At 42.1% G+C, this 18863-nt stretch overlaps 2 protein-coding genes across 4 annotated transcripts in view; one reads left to right on the top strand and one right to left on the bottom strand.

Moving 5' to 3' along the window:
- Window positions 1-4346, top strand: part of nab2 (NGFI-A binding protein 2) — a 28721-nt gene extending 24375 nt beyond the window's left edge. The window contains exon 7 of the mRNA XM_003223636.4: window positions 666-4346. Within this exon, the coding sequence (XP_003223684.3) occupies window positions 666-766 (101 nt within the window). The 3' untranslated portion in view covers window positions 767-4346. The remainder of the gene's footprint in view (window positions 1-665) is intronic.
- Window positions 4347-4541: 195 nt separating this feature from the next.
- stat6 (signal transducer and activator of transcription 6) overlaps window positions 4542-18863 on the bottom strand; it is an 89455-nt gene continuing 75133 nt past the window's right edge. For all 3 annotated transcript variants that reach the window (XM_062971118.1, XM_062971117.1, XM_016995234.2), the window contains 10 exons: window positions 18039-18131; window positions 16670-16876; window positions 16483-16577; window positions 14363-14499; window positions 13660-13806; window positions 12318-12375; window positions 10189-10284; window positions 8474-8554; window positions 6901-7059; window positions 4542-5567 (listed from right to left, as the gene is read on the bottom strand). In XM_062971118.1, coding sequence (XP_062827188.1) covers window positions 5474-5567; window positions 6901-7059; window positions 8474-8554; window positions 10189-10284; window positions 12318-12375; window positions 13660-13806; window positions 14363-14499; window positions 16483-16577; window positions 16670-16876; window positions 18039-18131 — 1167 coding nt within the window. In that variant the 3' untranslated portion in view covers window positions 4542-5473. The remainder of the gene's footprint in view (window positions 5568-6900; window positions 7060-8473; window positions 8555-10188; window positions 10285-12317; window positions 12376-13659; window positions 13807-14362; window positions 14500-16482; window positions 16578-16669; window positions 16877-18038; window positions 18132-18863) is intronic.

Raw genomic sequence — 18863 nt, 5'->3', positions numbered from 1 at the left:
GTAGGATAATCCGGAACATTGGATAAGCGAATGTTGGATAAGTGAGACTCTACTGTATGTATGTATATGCAAATAAGGGTATTCCGGAGCAGGGGGCGGGAATGAAAAACCAAAGCATTTCTGAAGTTGCGGTTGTGCAGCGGGTTAAATCGCTAGCTGCAGATAATCTGCTGACTGGAAGATTAACAGTTCAAAGCCGTGAGTCGGGGTGAGCTCCCAGCTGTCAACTCTAGCTTCTGCCTACCTAACAGTTCAAAAGCATGTAATGCAAGTAGATCAATAGGTACCATCTTGGCAGGGAGGTAAAAGGGCACCCCATGCAGACATAGAGGGAGAAGTCTATGGACAACGGTAAATGGAAAAATGGAAGAAGAGCACCTCCTCATAGCCAGAGTTGAGCATTGCCTCCAGATGCTGGAGATGGAAGGGGAAGGCCTCTGTCTTTGTATTGTATCTCATTGTTACTGTGTTAAAAAGGCATTTAATGTTTGCTTTATATATGTAAACTTTAATCTGCTCTGAGTCCGTCTGGGGAGATAAAGCAGAATATATATAAAGTGTATTATTCTTAGTATTATTTTGAACCCAGCCTGTAATTCTGTAAAAGAGGCAAGTTCAAGCCAAGTACCATAATTCTCCATTTCTTTCTTGATTTCTCTTTTCAGAGTTTGGGGAAACCGTTCCCGAGCGGAGCCAGTCTTCAGCAGCCCAGCCGGAGGCTAGAAGGAACAGTGTTAAGGTGGAACCAGAGACCAGCCGGCCATAAATGGCAGGTGACACACCGTTCAGTCACCAAGCAATAACAAGTGTGCCGACGCCAACCACCATCTCCAGACTGAAGAGACTCCTGCTAGGGAGAAGGGTGCAACCCTCCACATCACCACAAGGAGGCATTCCTTTAACTGAAGGAGAGCTACCATATATTAACACAACACACCATTACTTAACCACTCACTCCCAGTTCTCTTCACTGCATAGAGAGCATGCCTGTGCATCCCCCTAAGCAGAAATCAAAACTATATATATAGGGGAAATGCTCTGTTGTCAGAAGCCTGTCACTTTATTAACTGCAAAAAAGGGGGCTTCCTGGCTGCAGCTGATAGCCATGAGCTCAGGGAGGATGTATCTCCAGCTGGTTTGGCCCTATGTGGGGCTACTGGAAGGTCAGTCTCAACTACACAGCCTTTTCCCTTAGGTGGAGTCAGGGACTGTAGTGTACACATAGCCATCTTTTTTTAAAAGCACATAAATACACTGTTTTACAATAAGGCATTCAGTGGCTGAGCTACACACACACACCATTTTTCCCCCAAATCCTCCCCACTCCCATATTTCTTAACAATCACGATTTCACTCATACATGCCTTCCTTATGTGTACATAAAACATGCCCTTTCCATTGCCCTTCTCTCTCTATGCATCTGCATAGACCATCTAGCAACCCACTTCTAATGTCTGCACATTCGGTTGTGTCCCTGGGTGTTGTATATCTTATAGGCAAGGCCAAGTGCAATCCTAACACATCATTATCCCACCCCTTGGTCTTGATGTTATATTGGTGTTTAGTCACCGATAGTACCAATTAACATAGTACCGATTAACTGTTTGGCCCTGTTTTGAATGCTTCAAGGTGTTTTGCTTCCATGACTGCTCCAGAGTATTCTTAGAATATCACACCTGGTCTATTAACCCCCAAATTTGAATTAACTAATTGCTACAATTTGTTTGTAGGTGGGCTGCTAGCAGTTACTTTTCTGTCCCTGCTCAGAGGCTTTATAGCAGCAGATCAGCTTTTTGGAGAATTTACAGGGATTCAAATGGACTTCAATGGCTTTTGATCTGTCAGTCGTTCTTTTGGCCCACTTTGTGTGATTGATAAGATGATCCAAGGAGGAAACTGAAAGACAAAGGGCTTCTCTCTTGTTAAGAACCAGGCGAAACACAGCCTCATTCTTCCACTATAGCCATTTCTATATTTCCTATCCCAACACTTTACTGACACATCCAGGACTTTTCCCTTTTGACTGCTTCAGTGCTAGCTGAAATGGGAATGAACAACTGTGAGGAATCAAATACCCCAAAATGAGAAATGGATTCAACAGTAGCCATGCATTTTTAGCCATGTACACAGAGTAAATGTTGCTCTGTGGAGATACTATTGTATTTACTCCCATCTAGTGCGCTATCAAACGTAATGCTTGCCTCAATTTTCAAAACCCTAAAACCAAAAAACATATTTGCTGTTGAATGTAATGTGCAACAACAAAAAATACACTCTTTAAATTTGGCCCCAAAAATTGTGCATTACAGTTGCTGCGTGCTTAGAATTGCTTCTTTAGAAACCAAAGTGTTAGGACACTAAATCTTCCAGTAATTGCAAAGAAAACCAGAGAAATAGGCAACCCCTCAAGGAGCCTCTCTGTTTATCCTGCCTCAGCTTCCTTGTGTAAATCTGTGCTATAGATCATTGGTTCTCAACCTGTGGGTCCCCAGATGTTTTGGCCTTCAACTCCCAGAAATCCTAACAGCTGGTAAACTGGCTGGGATTTCTGGAAGTTGTAAGCCAAAACACCTGGGAACCCACAGGTTGAGAACCACTGTTACAGAATGAATGCAGCTTGATATCACTTTAATTTCCCTTGCTCTTGGAGTCTCGGGAGTTGAAGTTCTATGAGCTCTTTAGCCTTCCCTGCCAAAACTACAAATCCCAGAATTCCATACACTGAATAATGGTATTCTATGGCCCCTTCTACACTGCCCTATATCCCAGGATCTGATTCCAGATTATCTGCTTATATGAGTCTCCACTGCCAGATAATCTGGGATAAGAAGATAATATGGGATCAGATCCTGGGATATAGAGGCAGTGTGGAAGACCCTTAGTGTTATGAAACAGATAGATTCTTACAGTATAGATCAGTGGTTCTCAACCAAGGGTCCCCGGGTGTTTTGGCCTACAATTCTCAGAAATCACATCCAGTTTACCAGCTGTTAGGACTTCTGGGAGCTGAAGGCCAAAATATTTGGGGACCCACAGGTTGAGAACCCCTGGTATAGGTGCATCACGAGTGATTCCAAAGTCCTTGGATGAATCTACACCGGAATTAATGCAGCCTGACACCACTGCCATGGCTCAATGCTATGGAATCATGGGGACAGTAGTTTACAAGGTCTTCAGCCTTTTCTGCCAAAGAATGTTGTTACTTCACCAAACTACAACTCCCAAGATTACATAGTATTGGGCCATGGCAATTAAAAGTGATGTCAAACTGCATTAATTCTTATGCGTATCCCAGGAGGGCTATACTGGGGTCCTAGACTTTAGTCTCAAAATCTACTTAGAGCTACAAAAGGGAACCACAAGAAAATCTCATGACCCCTCCCTCTCCCCCGAGATACTGGAAGTAATTATGGGGACTAAAAACTAAATGCAATCACCCCAAAAATAGGATTTACATCTGGTTTCCTGCCCCCAGAATTCTGCAGGAGGATTTAAAGTGGGATGAAGTATAGTGTGATGAGTTAATCCTGTCTAATTTTGGAAACTAAGCAAGGTCAGTGCTAATTAATATTTGAAAGGAAGACCAGTTGGTGTGGGCTATATTTCAGGGGAAGGAGTTGGAAGAAATCATTTTCTCAGGCAGAAATTGTTGGGCACAGTGCCCTCTTAAGGAAGTCAGGGCCAGGTGAAATGACACAGCTGCCCAAAACAAATGTTTAAACTCATAGGGATTACACTATATTATGTTCTATGCCAGGTTTACTTTAATAAGATTTGTTGGTTGCTAACCTCTCTCCCTGTTCATCATGTGAATGGTGAAAAGGAGGGGCACGGCAGTAGAAAAATTCAGGGAGAAAAGGAAATGTTTGTCCCAGTCCATACTGTCTTAAAGCTACGGAGACAGGAGATTAAACTGTGTTTCTCTTCAAACAGTCTCCAGAATTGCCTGTCACCTCAACTACCTGCCAGGCTGTGTCAGCTTTGAGAAAGGAAACACCCCCATCTTCTTCCATTCATAAGTAAAGTTGGTCTAAACACCACTTTTCAGAATGGGAGTGAGTCAAAAGGAATAGCAACAACTTATTCCCCAAAAGATGTCATGGCAGGAGCAGTCTGTCAGCAAATCTTTTGAACAGCACAGGCACAAAACACAGATGGGTCTCAGGAAGTCTTTAAATCTGACTGAGGCAAAATAAAAGGCTCGCTCACTATCCGTTCTGGTCCCCATCCTCTCCCATAGAACGTTGTTGTCTTTGTACAGAAAAAATGACCACCCTTTCCTTTGTAATGTGTACAGTAGATTATTTATTTTGTTATTTTGGAATAAAGTCTTATTTTATGGCTTATTTTAAATTGCACCTTCACCAGCAATGAGGCTGGAACAGAGACACTGGCAGATGGCAGTAGAGTTTGTACATCAAGGATGCAAATAAGAACGGTTGAGAAATGTGTTCACTGGTGGAATATTGTATTTCCTCAAGATGAGGGAAACGGCTCCACATTCTTCTATTCGGATCTTGCAGGCCATAGCTTTGAAAATAGATTGTTCTGGAAGATAGACTTGTTAGGAGGATCTGAGCTCCATATTATCAGGAAAACATGCAGGCGTAGAGGGTTAGCTCATCATATTTTTCTGCCTAAGACAAAGGACAGGATGGTGTCTTTCCTTCTGCAGTTGGCAGTTGAACCTTACTTTAACACTGATAATGAGAGGGTACCCTGCTTCCTCCACACCTGAGAGCAGAAGGCCAGCTTTGAAGAATGGCTTTTGACACTTCTTACACTTCTGAACCACCATTATTTCCTAAGGAAGCCACTTTCCTCCACCTAGAGACAGGCCCAGGCCAAGAAACAAAGGATTTGCGGATATTTAATATAATGCTTTTTTCTGAAGGAGACACTGTCAAAGAGTAAAGCTAATCCACATGCTTCGCTTTCTAGACATTTCCAGCAGCCCAACCAATGTTCTTCTTATATTGAGAAGCAAAAGCGCATTGTAAGTTTTCAAAATCCTGAGAAAAAGAAGCTTCAGCTGGGTTTCAAAGTTGTTCAGCATTGGCAGGGATCATCAAGGGGAGTCCTATTACTTTGTTGCCCAAAGTAGCAACAGCACCAAGCTGCAAAGAAACCAGCAAGTGAATGAGAGCCTCTGTCCTGCTCCATAATATTGAGGCTCAGCTCTGGAATAATACGCATAGCTTCCCAAGCTGGTCAGTGTCCTGGGGCAGAGCCAAACACTCCACGAGTCTGATTGAGCAAAGCATCCAAACTGCTCTTAAGTCAAGAAAAGATCTCAACAGGAAGGATATTGGGAGGGGAGGGGGGGAGAGATGGGAGCAGTGTTCTGTACCCTGTAAGAATTTGGGAGCAACAACCTCTCCTGTATGTACTCTGGTGTCTTCATTCTCGAGGCTTTTGCTTTCCATGAAAGTTCGCCCAAAGTACTGGATGTTAAGCATACAAACTTGTCGGGTCATGCTGGATCCTGTGAATAGTGGTTCAGATCTTGCTCAGGACGCAACAAGAGGGCCAGTTCTTCATCGGAGGGGGGCGACATCGCAGGCAGTCTGTGGATGAAAAAGACTGGTGGATAAAAGAGCTACTAGAGTACCCATCTACTTGAAATCCTGTGGCTACCTCCTGCAGAATTTTAGGGTTTGGAGTTTAGGGATGAACAGGAAGCCTCTGGCTGAGCAGTTTAAAGGCCCCTCCCTAAATTACAAACTCCAGAATTCTGTAGGAAGCAGTCAGTCACATCGCAGAGTCCCTCAATATGCTTCATGGAGCCCCAAGAGAACCACCTTCTAGTGTGATGAGGTCCAGTGAAGCACATAGGCAAGGTTATTCCATCACATTGTGTACCCTCTCATCTCCCCTCCACAGTTTGGCCAAGAGGTTCCAGAACTAAACCAATGCATAGAACAATGATTGTTTTGGACTACAACCCAATGAAACACCCAATGGAAGGGGGGGGGGGAGGAGGACACCATGGATCCCCTCAATATGCTTCACAGAACCCCAAGAGAACTACTGCTCTAATGTGATGAAGTCCAATAAAGCACACAGGCAAGGTTATTCCATCACATTGTATACCCTCTTATCTACCCAATGAAACTCCTAACCAACAAATAATTTGTTCCCAAGCTATGGCTATACCTCCACTTGAGGGGTGGCTTCACTTCATGGCTTTGCAAGTAGAAGGTCCTAAATTCAATCCTTACTTCTCTACATAGATTTGAGAGCCCACCTCCCAATCAGACATTTGTAAATAAGTTTGGACAACAGTGGTTGAACAGACCAATAGTTAAGACATTATAAGGCTGCTTCCTATATTCTTATGAAGCTTCAGAACTGACATGCCACCACATAATTCCTTTGGCACATCATTAGTAGCCACACAGTCCATGTGAAGCCCCCTCTTCTTCAAATTACAGGAAAAGAGATTCCACCTGAACATTAGGAAGAACTTCCTAACCATAAGAATTGTTCAACAACGGAGCTCTCTGCCTCAGAGTGTGGTGGAAGCTCCTTTCTTGGAGGCTTTTAAACAGAGTCTGGATGGCCACCTGCCAGATTGTGCTTTTCCTGCATTGGGGAAGAGGAGGATTGGACTAGATGGCCAACAGGTACTTCCCACTAGTATTTTTGAGGAGTAATTTCACCATGTTTTGGGAGTCCTTCAGTTTTAGGCCTAGAAGAATCTTTAAATAAAATTAAAAACCAAAAAGTAAGAAGCAAGTTACATTTCAGTTTGACTCTTCACTTTTAAAAACGGTCTCTCCTTGGCCTGAACAATGGAGGCAGGTGAATGGGGGCGACTTGCAGCTCAGGAGAGCTACCTGAGGCCAATGAATCACACTTTGTGCATTCCTTTTTTATGCACTCACACAATCTACTCACATCATATGGTTTGGGAGCATATGAAGATCTGTTGCATACAGTGGAGCATTCTCATTTTGCAGAGAGATGTCTGACATATCCACATCGGTAGGCATAGGATATGAATCCATTGGGCCGAGGGATGACTCATTTCCCAAAGCGTATGTGTAGGTCACTTCACTAGAGGAAACAAGAAATAAGTGTAAAACATGGCTAAGTCAACACATACTGGTGAAAAGGAATAGGACAAATAACACAGTGGTTCTCAACCTTCCTAATGCTGTAATCTCTTAATACAGTTCCTCGTGGTGACCCCCACCATAAAATTATTTTTGTTGCTACTTCATAACTGTAATTTTGCTACTGTTATTAATCGCAATGTAAATATCTGATATGCAGGATGTATTTTCATCCACTAGACCAAATTTGGCACAAATATCTGATACACCCAAATTTGAATACTGGTGGGGTTGAGGGGGATTAATTTTGTCATTTGGGAGTTGTAGTTGTTGGGATTTATAGTTCACCTACAATCAAAGAGTATTCTGAACTTCACCAATAATGGAATTGAACCAAACTTGGCACACAAAACTCCCATGACCAACAGGAAATACTGGAAAGGTTTGGTGGGCATTGACTTTGAGCTTTGGAGCTGTCGTTCATTTACATCCAGAGAGCACTGTGGGCTCCAAACAACGATGGATCTGGACCAAACTTGGCACAAATACTCAGTATGCCCAAATGTGAATGTTTTTTTCTGATGGTCTTTGGTGACCCCTCTGACACCCCCTGGTGACCCCCCCAGGGGTCCTGGCCCCCAGGTTGAGAAACGCTGATCTAACACTATATTGCAAGTACTGTATGCATTTTAGTAACATGTACATCCTCCCTCCCAATGAATTCAAGATCAATCTTCTCCCCTTTTATCCTCACATAAGATTGTGATGTAAGTCAGAGCTTCTTAAAAAAATTCCACTTGTGAACCCTTTCGGCCACAGAAATGTTAACATGACTCTAGGTATATAGCTATATAAAGTAGGTATACAAATGAATTTTCTACTGATACTTAACCAGCATTTACCAGGCTTGCTAAACAGGGAGATTTCCCTTTTTGTTGAGTAGAATTCAAGCATTTTCTTCAGAGTCCATTGTAAACACTGCAGGTTGTTTACAAATTTGTGTAATCGGGTGGCATTCAGAAACCTTTGTCTTTTGCCAAATTTTTCGTGACCCCAACATTTTGCTCAGGGGGTCCCATTTGGGGTTGGGACCCACAGTTTAAGAAGCAGGGATGTAAATCATGCTGACAGAGTGTAAAGCTAATCCATGGTGGGATTTTAGATTTCCACAACTACATATAGACTTGAAATCCCACTCCAGGGGCAGTTTGCAGTCCAAGGAGGGTGAGATACTCAGCCCATGGAGACAGACCCTCTTCTAACCGCAATCCACTTATGCTTTTATTCGCTTTCTGGTTTCTCTTAATGTTGCTTAGGAACAAGTGAGGCAGCAGAAGTGTAACTTTTAGTCTCCCTCCCTCCCACTTTCTGTCTTCATTCCCTCTACTACACAGACACAAAAGAGAGTTTCTTACGAATGCAACTGTGGGCTTCCATATACTGAGTTGTCAGAGGGAGACATGTGGCTGGATGATGAAACCATCAGTGATGGGTTACTGCAAAGACAGAATGTCAAATATTTGTCAAGGGAGCAGTAAACTGTAAATCCTGTCACAAGGTGGACTGGGAATGAAATAGCAGAGGTAGAGTGATATGTACAGAACGGTCACTTACTCATTCATATCTAGTTATGGCATCTTTTAATAACACCATGTTTATTACCCACTGTATGTTTATCTTTCAGGAGATCTGGAAATTGCAAATGATGCTTTTCCCTTTCACAGTTGTGTGTAGTAGGCTAGTCAGAGAGGGGATGAAGGAGATAAAAGCTGAAGGTCACCTAGAAGGGTTCCTGGGCTGAATTGGGATCTGACCAACTCAGACATCACAACCATTGTTTGAGTATGAGGGCCTAAGCTAAGGTTATATTTTTACCCATTTTAGATCAGTAGGATCCCCAGTAGCACAGTGTGTTAAACCACTGAGCTGCTGAATTTGCTGACCGAAAGGTCTGCGGTTCGACTCCAGGGAGTGGAGTGAGCTCCTGCTGTCAGCTCCAGCTTCTGCCAACCTAGCAGTTCGAAAACATGCGAATGTGAGTAGATCAATAGGTACCGTTCAAGCAGGAAGGTAATGGCACTCCATGCAGTTATGCCAGCCACATGACCTTGGAGGTGTCTACAGACAACACTGGCTCTTTGGCTTAGAAATGGAGATGAGCACCAACCTCCAGAGCCAAACACGATTAGACTTAACATCAAGGGAAAACCTTTACCTAAACTTAGGTAATGGCAAAACCTCCAATACAACTTGCCTTTTTAAATTACACTTGTTTTGTAGCTTAATTAATATTTAAAATGAGCTTCATAACATGCTCTTATCAATTATATGATGACTTTTGCAACTGTTGGCTTGAGCATTATGGCAAGTGGGAGCAGGTTTACTTACCAAGTAACTGAGTAAAATAAATCTTGCATGTTTTAAACTCTGATCTCTATAAAACAAAAGACGTGGATTTCTCATCTTTTAAATAAAAAATCAGAATGCGGGGAAGGAAATTAGTTGGGAAAGGAGAGTTGGATACAGACTAGGGCCTCACCTACACTGCTTTATAATCCAATTTGAACTGCATATGAGTGTAGACTCATATAATGCAAATTGAACCTCATTGACCTGGATGAGTCTACACAAGATGAGAGAGAGCGGGGTAAAAATACAGTAAGTAAATAAATAAATAATTTTTTTAACTTGTGTCTTGTGTTTACTATATATTAATCTTTTTTCTATGCATTTTAATATATATATTTCATAGAAATGTGTTTTATATGTGTCTTTTATATAATGTTTATGAAGGTGTGTTTTTCACTATGTTGAGACCCACCTTCAAGCCATTAGAAGAGGCAGGTACGAATTATTATTATTATTATTATTATTATTATTATTATTATTATTATTATTATTATTCTCCCTCCCTCCCTCCCCTCCCTTCCTTTCTTCCTTCTATGGGGATCCCCTTCAGTTCTAGAGGAAATAGTAGGGAAAATTATATTCTTCAATAAAACTTGTCTTTTCTTTACTCCAAGAGGTTAACAGAAGATCATAAAGGGATCTCATAAGCAAACTTCATTAGACTGTTTTCACACACACTTAAGTAGAAGGATTCTCAGAAAACTGCAGACTTGGCACTTACTCATATGAAGGATCAGAAGTGATGCCGAGATTCAAGTTAGAATTGCTCATCGGGTTGACTTGAGTTTGAAGTGTTGGAGCAGGAACTGAGGAAGGCCTGAAATGAAAGACAGATTGCATCACCATTCATTTGTTTTGCAAGGCCTACAGGATATCAAGTTCATCACTAACCAGTGCTGACACAATGATAGCCATTCCAAGACACAATTGACAGTTTAAATTCCAGAAAGAACTTCGATATCTCAGTGCATCTCACACACTTTTTAAAATGTAGGCATTCTCATGTTCAGCTATAGGGAAAGGTTTTTCCCTGACTTAAGTCTAGTCATGTCCAGCTCTGGGGGTTGGTGCTCATCTCCATTTCTAAGCCGAAGCGCTGGCATTATCCATAGACACCTCCAAGGTCATGTGGCTGGCATGACTGCATGGAGTGCCATTACCTTCCTGCCGGAGCGATAGCCATTGTTCTACTCACATTTGAATGTTTTCGAACTGTTAGGTTGGCAGAAGCTGGGGCTAACCACGGGAGCTCACCCCGCTCCCCGGATTCGAACCGCCAACCTTTTGGTCAGCAAGTTCAGCAGCTCAGTGGTTTAACCCGTTGCACCACCAGGGGCTCCCTGTTCAGCTATAGAACATGGTATATCACTGTTAGGAAATGGATTATGGACTACATGAATCCTGTGATAAAGCAAAGCTCCTTTTATGTTACAAAGCCACCAAGTTATGATCTAAAAGGGTGACTGGAAGAGAACTGATGGTTCCTCCCCCTTCTCCATCTCCATGTGCCCCTGTATTTTAGTGCTGCTAATGGCAGTGCCAAAGCAGTAGTGCCTATCAGGTGTTGTAGTGGTGCTCGGTGACCCCAGTGCAATTTCCTCACCTCCCACCACAGCAATCTTGTTAGTTCATGTTGTCCATATACAGGAATGCTAGTCTGTTTTTGTGTATAAAATTATCATGATAGACATCTGGTAAGTGATAGTCAACTGATAGTAATGTTAACTTTGACAATCCCATTAAGCGTGGGTTGGTTCAACATTTACTCATACTTAGATCAGACTTCCTGATAAGATTTGACTCAGTCATGCTCTCTACCACACTACATTGCTGTAGCGTTATTCTTCTACTTTTACTGCCATTATGTCTTATGAAATCCTGGGCTTTGTAGTTTAAAGAGGGTACTTTGAATTCTCAGCCAGAGAGCACTTGGATCCCACGAAACCATAAGCCTCAGAATTCCACTGAATGTTGCCATGACAGTTAAAATGGAAAAATAGCAAAGTAGTATGACATCAGTAGCCACTGATTTCGATGGTTTTAGGTTTAAATTGAAGGTCATCATCTCTAATTTAATTGTCATGGCTCAATGCTATGCAATGCTGGGATTTGTAGTTTGTTTGTTTTTTAATGGTGTCAGAATCAAATTGAGAACATACTGCAAGTCGCTTCTGGTGTTAGAGAATTGGTCGTCTACAGAGATGTTGCCCAGGGGATGCCTTGATGTGTCAGCAGGGAAGCGTCTCTCATGTCCCCGCAAGCTAGAGCTGATGGACGGGAGCTCATCCCATCTCGCAGATTCGAATTGGCAACCTTCAGGTCAGCAGTTCAGTCTGCACAAGGGTTTAACCCATTGCACCACCGAGGCATCAGCATTCTTTGGCAACCCCCATGATGCTACAGCATTGAACCAGGGCAGTTAAAGTGGATTCATTCTACACCATAAATGCACCCAAGGTTTACTTTTCCATTGCTGAAAACTTTGGTGTTCTAAAACTTTTGTTTTTAAAGAAGGAGTTATTAGCGTGCAGCCACTGTAATGTGCATCTTTTTGGCAAAATTACAAAAAGTGTACTTTTTGCCGCTGTGCATTACATTTGTCAGCAAATTCTTTTTGGTTTCATAGTTTTGAAAATGGAGGTACCCATTAGATTCAATGGCACATTAGGTTTGAGCAAATAATGTAAATCTGTAACCAATTTCCTGTGTTTCAGAGACTGCCTGCTAACATGGAATCAAACTGGAAATAGACCTCCAATATGCAATTTCAACAGCCGAAGCAAGACAAAAAGAAGCAGGAGAAATTCCCACTGATCTCAATAAGGCAGAGGAAAAAAATCACACACTCACAGATCCACTGTTATCTTCAACTTGGCTGGGACATAACTGCTCTTTCGTGGTGTCTCTGCTGCAAAAGAAAACAGACAACATATTCATTCCATCCTTGCGCAAAACAACAGCCATTTTTTTGCCATATAAGTCCTGCCACAAGAGGAGACCCTAAGTAGTTTGTTAGTTAATATATTTTCTCTGAGGGGGATTAATTAGGCTTTCTTGCTTAACCTATCTGATGTGACAATGCTTAAATTTGGACTTGGGGAAGAAAAGAAGTCAGGCAAAGATACACCTTTCTGCCCACCATCCCATATTCAGAGAGGGAACAGCAGATCATAGACAAATTCTTTCCTCAATATTTCCAGTGAGGTTTGGAATGAGGAATGGACTCAGCTTGCCAAACTGCCTGTGCTGCACTTTGAGCATTATCATACCGTGCCATTAGAGAACTATAGCGATCCATAATTCCCACTGGCATTTCAGCATTCTTGAACAACACCATCTCTCTTCCTTGCTACATTGTAGGGTCACTGAAAGGAGGAGTGTTTCTGTAGAAATGATCTGCTAATGATCCCCTTTACCTGTCACAAATCTGTAACCATTTCAGATGTGGATTTCTCATAGGGTTTTTTTTTTGTTAATGATTAGTTAATGGGTACAAGTGTAGGTATGTCAGGTTATCTTTCCTTTAAGAATTCTCAAGGAAACCTCTGGCAGAGAAAATCTGCTAATTTCTAGTTTTTGGGAGTGATGTTATATCATTAGACATTATAGCACAGCCTATTGTCATACTTCTGTAGCACTATGATGGATGGATGGATGGATGGATGGATGGATGGATGGATGGATGGATGGATGGAGAAATAACTTGCAGTTTCTCAAGTCACCCCTGACATTATATATATAAAATGTCAGGGGCGACTTGAGAAACTGCAAGTTATTTCTGGTATGAGAGAATTGGCTGAATAGAGGGAAAGCCTCGATTCTTTTAATGTTTTACCATACTTGTGGGAGGCTTATATCCCCACATGGAGCTGGAGCTGACAGAGGGAGCTCGTTCGTGCTGTCTCATGGTTGGATTCGAACCGGCAACCTTCAGGTCAGCAACCCAACCTTCAAGTCAGAGGTCCTGCCAGCACAAGGCTGTAACCCATTGTTCCATCGGGCCCTCTCCCCCCCCCCCTCTCTCTCTCTATATATATATAGTGGTCAGTGTATACACACACACCAAGCAGGGGGTGGGTCCAGGAATCAGTAACAATGCCATTAATGTGGACCAAAAGTGCAAATGACACTCACAAAGTGCAAATACAGCAAAAGTGTGATAGAGATCATATCTGCCCTGTCTGTTACTCACCATTAAGATGCCTCCTGAAGGCTTCATGTTTGGGCCTGTCGGGATATAGTATCTGAATCTGCAACAGATCCAGAACGCAGTCGGCAAGAGAACGGATGGACAGTTGCTTTGCTGTGAAAGGCTGGATGTTCTCTACCTGAGTGGAACCTGAGCCAAGTGAGGAGAAAGCAAAAACAGAAGAAAGTGAAACGTATGTCTAAAGCAGAAGGTATATCTCCAATATATTGGGCAGTCTCTTTCCTATCGCCACAAGAAACACCAATGTACCCAAGCAACTTCTCCCTCCCCTCACAAAACTAGCCTCGCACAGAATAAACTGTGCTATGTAAACAGCAGGGTCCCTTCCTGAATATGTTTAAGGCAAAAGGAGCTTTCACAGACAAACCCTCCCTACTTTTTCTTCTGACACAGGAGGAAAGATCAATTGGAAAAACTTGCCACCACAATCTTGCACAGATATATTTGGCCGGTGGGGGGATGGGGTGGGGAGACTGCTGACAAATGTTGTGTAGTTCGTATCAGAAAAAAGTCTCCTTAAGACAATGTGGGTGTACTGATTCAGAGCAAAGGTCTAGAACAGAGATAAAAAGGTGATGGAAAAATCAACAACCCATCCTCTCTCATGGAGATTCAGGCATCCTATTTCTATCACTATAGCTGAGAGAACAGGGAAAGAGACCAGTTATCTGACACGAAGCCATACCATCCTGGAAGCAGGTAACATAAGCGATGCTGATGCCACCAATCTCAGAATCACTGAAGCGGAGCAGGAAGGTACCAACGGGCGCATTGCTCAGGCAACTGAAAACATACTGCTTGCTGATAAAACCCATGATGAGCCTGTGTGGGACAGAGAAAGGGAAGCAACAAAAGGAAATGAAAAGAATGGGTCAACAGGCATCATTGCAATATTTGCAGATTGATATTTACAAATGAAGAGCCAATCTACTTTGTTTGCTGTGTGACAGCAGTGTGTGCGAAAAAGACCTTGGAGTCCTTGTGGACAACAAGTTAAACATGAGCCAACAATGTGATGCGGCTGCTAAAAAAGCCAATGGGATTCTGGCCTGCATCAATAGGGGAATAGCGTCTAGATCCAGGGAAGTTATGCTCCCCCTCTATTCTGCCTTGGTCAGACCACACCTGGAATACTGTGTCCAATTTTGGGCACCACAGTTGAAGGGAGATGTTGACAAGCTGGAAAGCGTCCAGAGGAGGGCGACTAAAATGATTAAGGGTCTGGAGAACAAGCCCTATGAGGAGCGGCTTAAAGAGCTGGGCATGTTTAGCCTGCAGAAGAGAAGGCTGAGAGGAGACATGATAGCCATGTACAAATACGTGAAGGAAGTCAAAGGGAGGAGGGAGCAAGCTTGTTTTCTGCTGCCCTGCAGACTAGGACACGGAACAATGGCTTCAAACTACAGGAAAGGAGATTCCACCTGAACATCAGGAAGAACTTCCTCACTGTGAGGGCTGTTCGGCAGTGGAACTCTCTCCCCCGGGCCGTGGTGGAGGCTTCTTCTTTGGAGGCTTTTAAGCAGAGGCTGGATGGCCATCTGTCGGGGGTGCTTTGAATGCGATTTCCTGCTTCTTAGCAGGGGGTTGGACTAGATGGCCCATGTGGTCTCTTCCAACTCTACTATTCTATGATTCTATGATTCTATGATTCTATGACTCATGCTGCATTACGCTGGGATATGAATATACAGGAAAGCGCAACTCACTAGAATTTGCAGATCTATGCGTGACTTTTTTTTAAAAAGGGCAACAGTTGTTTCTCCCATGTTTGTAATATAGCAGGCTATATGACAAAGCAAGAATGTGTGTGTGTATGTGTGTGTGTGTGTGTGTGTAGTTGAAAACTGCATTTACACTGCAAGATATCTGTACTTCAACAAACTAGTGGACTAGCAGGATATCACAGTGTGAAATTTGTTATATATATATATATATATATATATATATATATATATATATATCAACTAGCAACACAGGAGCCCCCAGATGGCGTAGTGGACTAAGTGACTTGAAGGTTGGGTTGCTGACCTGAAAGCTGCCAGGTTCGAATCCCACCCGGGGAGAGTGTGGATGAGCTCCCTCTATCAGCTCCAGCTCCATGCGGGGACATGAGAGAAGCCTCCCACAAGGATGGTAAAAACATCAAAACATCCGGGCGTCCCCTGGGCAACGTCCTTGCAGACGGCCAATTCTCTCACTCCAGAAGCAACTCCGGTTGCTCCTGACACGAAAAAAAACAAAACAAAAAAAAACTAGCAACACAAGACAAAACCCTTCTTTTCTTGCTTTGGGAGCATTCATTGCAATGAGCAGCAGGAATGCAGGATCTATTTATGTGATCCCATCTGGGTCCATCAGCTTTATTAAAGTAAATCAAATTAATCATGAATTTTAAACTCACTATATTTTAATCTCTGTTCTGTGTTTTTTAATATATGCATTTTGTAGAAATACATTTTAATATGTGTATTTTATGTAATGATTGTGTGTTTTTAACAATGTTGTAACCCATGAGGGGAGGTGGATAAGAAATTATTGTTGTTGTTATTGTTGTTGTTGTTGTTGTTGTTAATCATAATAATACCTCATATTTATTGCACGTGGCTCAAAATGTTGCATGAAGGGCTCTTCCTCAACCAGTCAATTAGCCCTGCAGCCCTGTGAAGTAGGTTGGATTGAGAGACAGAAACTGGCACAAGGTCTCCCAGCAACCATCATGCCTAAGCAGGGATCTCAATCTGAATCACTCTAGTATGCTCAAACTATTAACTACAGCACAATGCCTTGGTCCAGCTGGTCCCTTACCGGTCAGACCAGTATTCTTTCAGATATTTCTTGGTGAGGTCAAGAACGCCTTCAAACCACTGCCAAAATGTGAATCCTCTGCCAGGAAGAAGTTCCTGTAAATATCAAAATGAATGTGAGAAGGAGGGAACCCTGTAAGCCCATTTTCCTGGCAACCCAGCCTTCTTTACAAAAGCTACTCAGCTACCTTATTGAACTGTGACCATGACACTGAGCGCTGCTGGAATTCCTCAGGACTGGCACCGTTGTCACCAAAGATCTTCTGGGCCAGGAAGAAATAGTGCTCCTTCAGCAGACCTTTCGTGGTCTGTACCTCAGCCATGAACTTCTGATTCAGAGTCTCACACATGTCATCCCAACTAACACGTTCAACCACCACGAAAGGGATGCGATTCTGGAATGAGATTAAGGGACAGAACATCACACCATGCACATAGTAGAGCTATTATCTCTCCCAACTTTTTACTATGTTCTCCAGCAACCTAACAGAAAACTGCAGAAAAGAAATAGCTTTACTGAAACCAGAACTGTTAAGTCTTTTCCCTCTGATTTTACACTAATTTAGTCAATAATATACTGGGTGCAGTGCCTAAAGACCTTGGCCATAACTTAAAAACAGTTGGCACTGACAAAATTACCAAAAGGCCAACCTACTCGGATCTGCACACACTATTTGCAGATAAATCACATAGTACTAGACACTTGGGAAGTGTCCAATGTGTGATCCAATACAACAGCCAGCATTGCGATCTTGTTTGCTGTGTATTAATCTTGTTGTGTATCAGATAATAATGTTTATTATTTTTATTTATATCCTGCTTTTCCCTCACAAAGAGATTCAAAGTATCAATACACCTCATTTTCATGGCCCGCATGGAAGATCACCTAAGTTCTCCTATCATAGTATCAGTTTAGAAAGCGAGAAACCAGGGACCATGAGAGATAAGATCATGATGTGGATTGCCTTTCCAAAGTTTTTTAGATAATTCTGGTTGAGCAAAAAGTCACTGTACATAGCTCAGCCCTTCTCATATTATCCCAGCAGCATGACAATTTTTGGAGCAATGGATAACTACTGTCATAATGCAGTCTCATATATTCCATTACAATTAAACTTCTGTATTTAGTAACAGGCATGTGTTGAGTGTTTCCTTGTTCAAAAAAAAATGGAGCCTTGGCCCCTTCTACATAGCTATATAAAATCCACATTATCTGCTTTGAACTGGATTATATGGCAATGTAGACTAAGATAATCCATTTCACATCAGATAATGTGGATTTCCTGCTTTGATAACATGGATTATCTGGCAGTGTAGAAGGGGCCTTAGAAAAGTGGCTTTTTCACTATAACTCTAAAAGTTACTTATTTAGACTATAACTCTCAGAATCCTCTACAGTTGGAGAACTCCGAGAGCCGTAATCCAAACAAGCTCTGTCAAAAATACTCAAATCAGATTATAATCTTCAGAACTAATACAGATCAAATGATACTTGAATGCTTTTGTTCCCTTGGAAACACTTAGAGCTTTCCATTTCAGCTAGGATAAATTACTTACAGGAGCTGCAAAAGCATTGTCCCATAAGATGGTGGCTTTGGCGTTATTGTCTTGGTTGCCATGTACTATCACAACAATGGGCAGAGACAGGGCCTGGAATGAAAGAAATACAAAAGGGAAATATTCTGTAGCCACCAAATACCTTCTTTTATAATTGAAGTGCCATCCCAAAATACCTGTTTATTTACTGGCCATGGCATTCAATTGACAGTCTTAGAAGCCTCATAGCAAAGGGCTACAACAAACATCACACTGTAGCCCCTTCCACACAGCTGAACAAAATCCCACATTTTCTGCTTTCAAATGGAATACAGTAGAATCTCACTTATCCAACATAAACGGGCCAGCAGAATGTTGGATAAGCGAATATGTTAGATAATAAGGAGGGATTAAGGAAAAGCCTATTAAACATCAAATTAGGTTATGATTTTACAAATTAAGCACCCAAACATCATGTTATACAGCAAATTTGACAGAAAAAGTAATGCTATGTAGTAATTACTGTATTTACAAATTTAGTACCAAAATATCATGATGTATTGAAAACATTGACTACAAAAATGCATTGGATAATCCAGAATGTTGGATAAGTGAATGTTGGATAAGTGAGACTCTACTGTATATGGTAGTGTGCCCTTTTATTGTATTTTGTCCTCACTTTTACAAAATACTGTGCATGCTGTGTGGCGGAGGCTGGATGGCCATCTGTCGGGGGTGCTCTAAATGTGATTTTCCTGCTTTTTGGCAGGGAGTTGGACTGGATGACTCACAAGGTCTCTTCCAACTCTATGACTTTATGATTCTATTTTATGATTCTATGAATGG

The sequence above is a fragment of the Anolis carolinensis genome, chromosome 2 (assembly GCF_035594765.1).
Source record: "Anolis carolinensis isolate JA03-04 chromosome 2, rAnoCar3.1.pri, whole genome shotgun sequence".
In the NCBI taxonomy this organism is placed as follows: domain Eukaryota; kingdom Metazoa; phylum Chordata; class Lepidosauria; order Squamata; family Dactyloidae; genus Anolis; species Anolis carolinensis.
The sequence above is the reverse complement of the archived record's forward strand: the minus strand, read 5'-3'. Positions and strand labels throughout refer to the sequence as shown.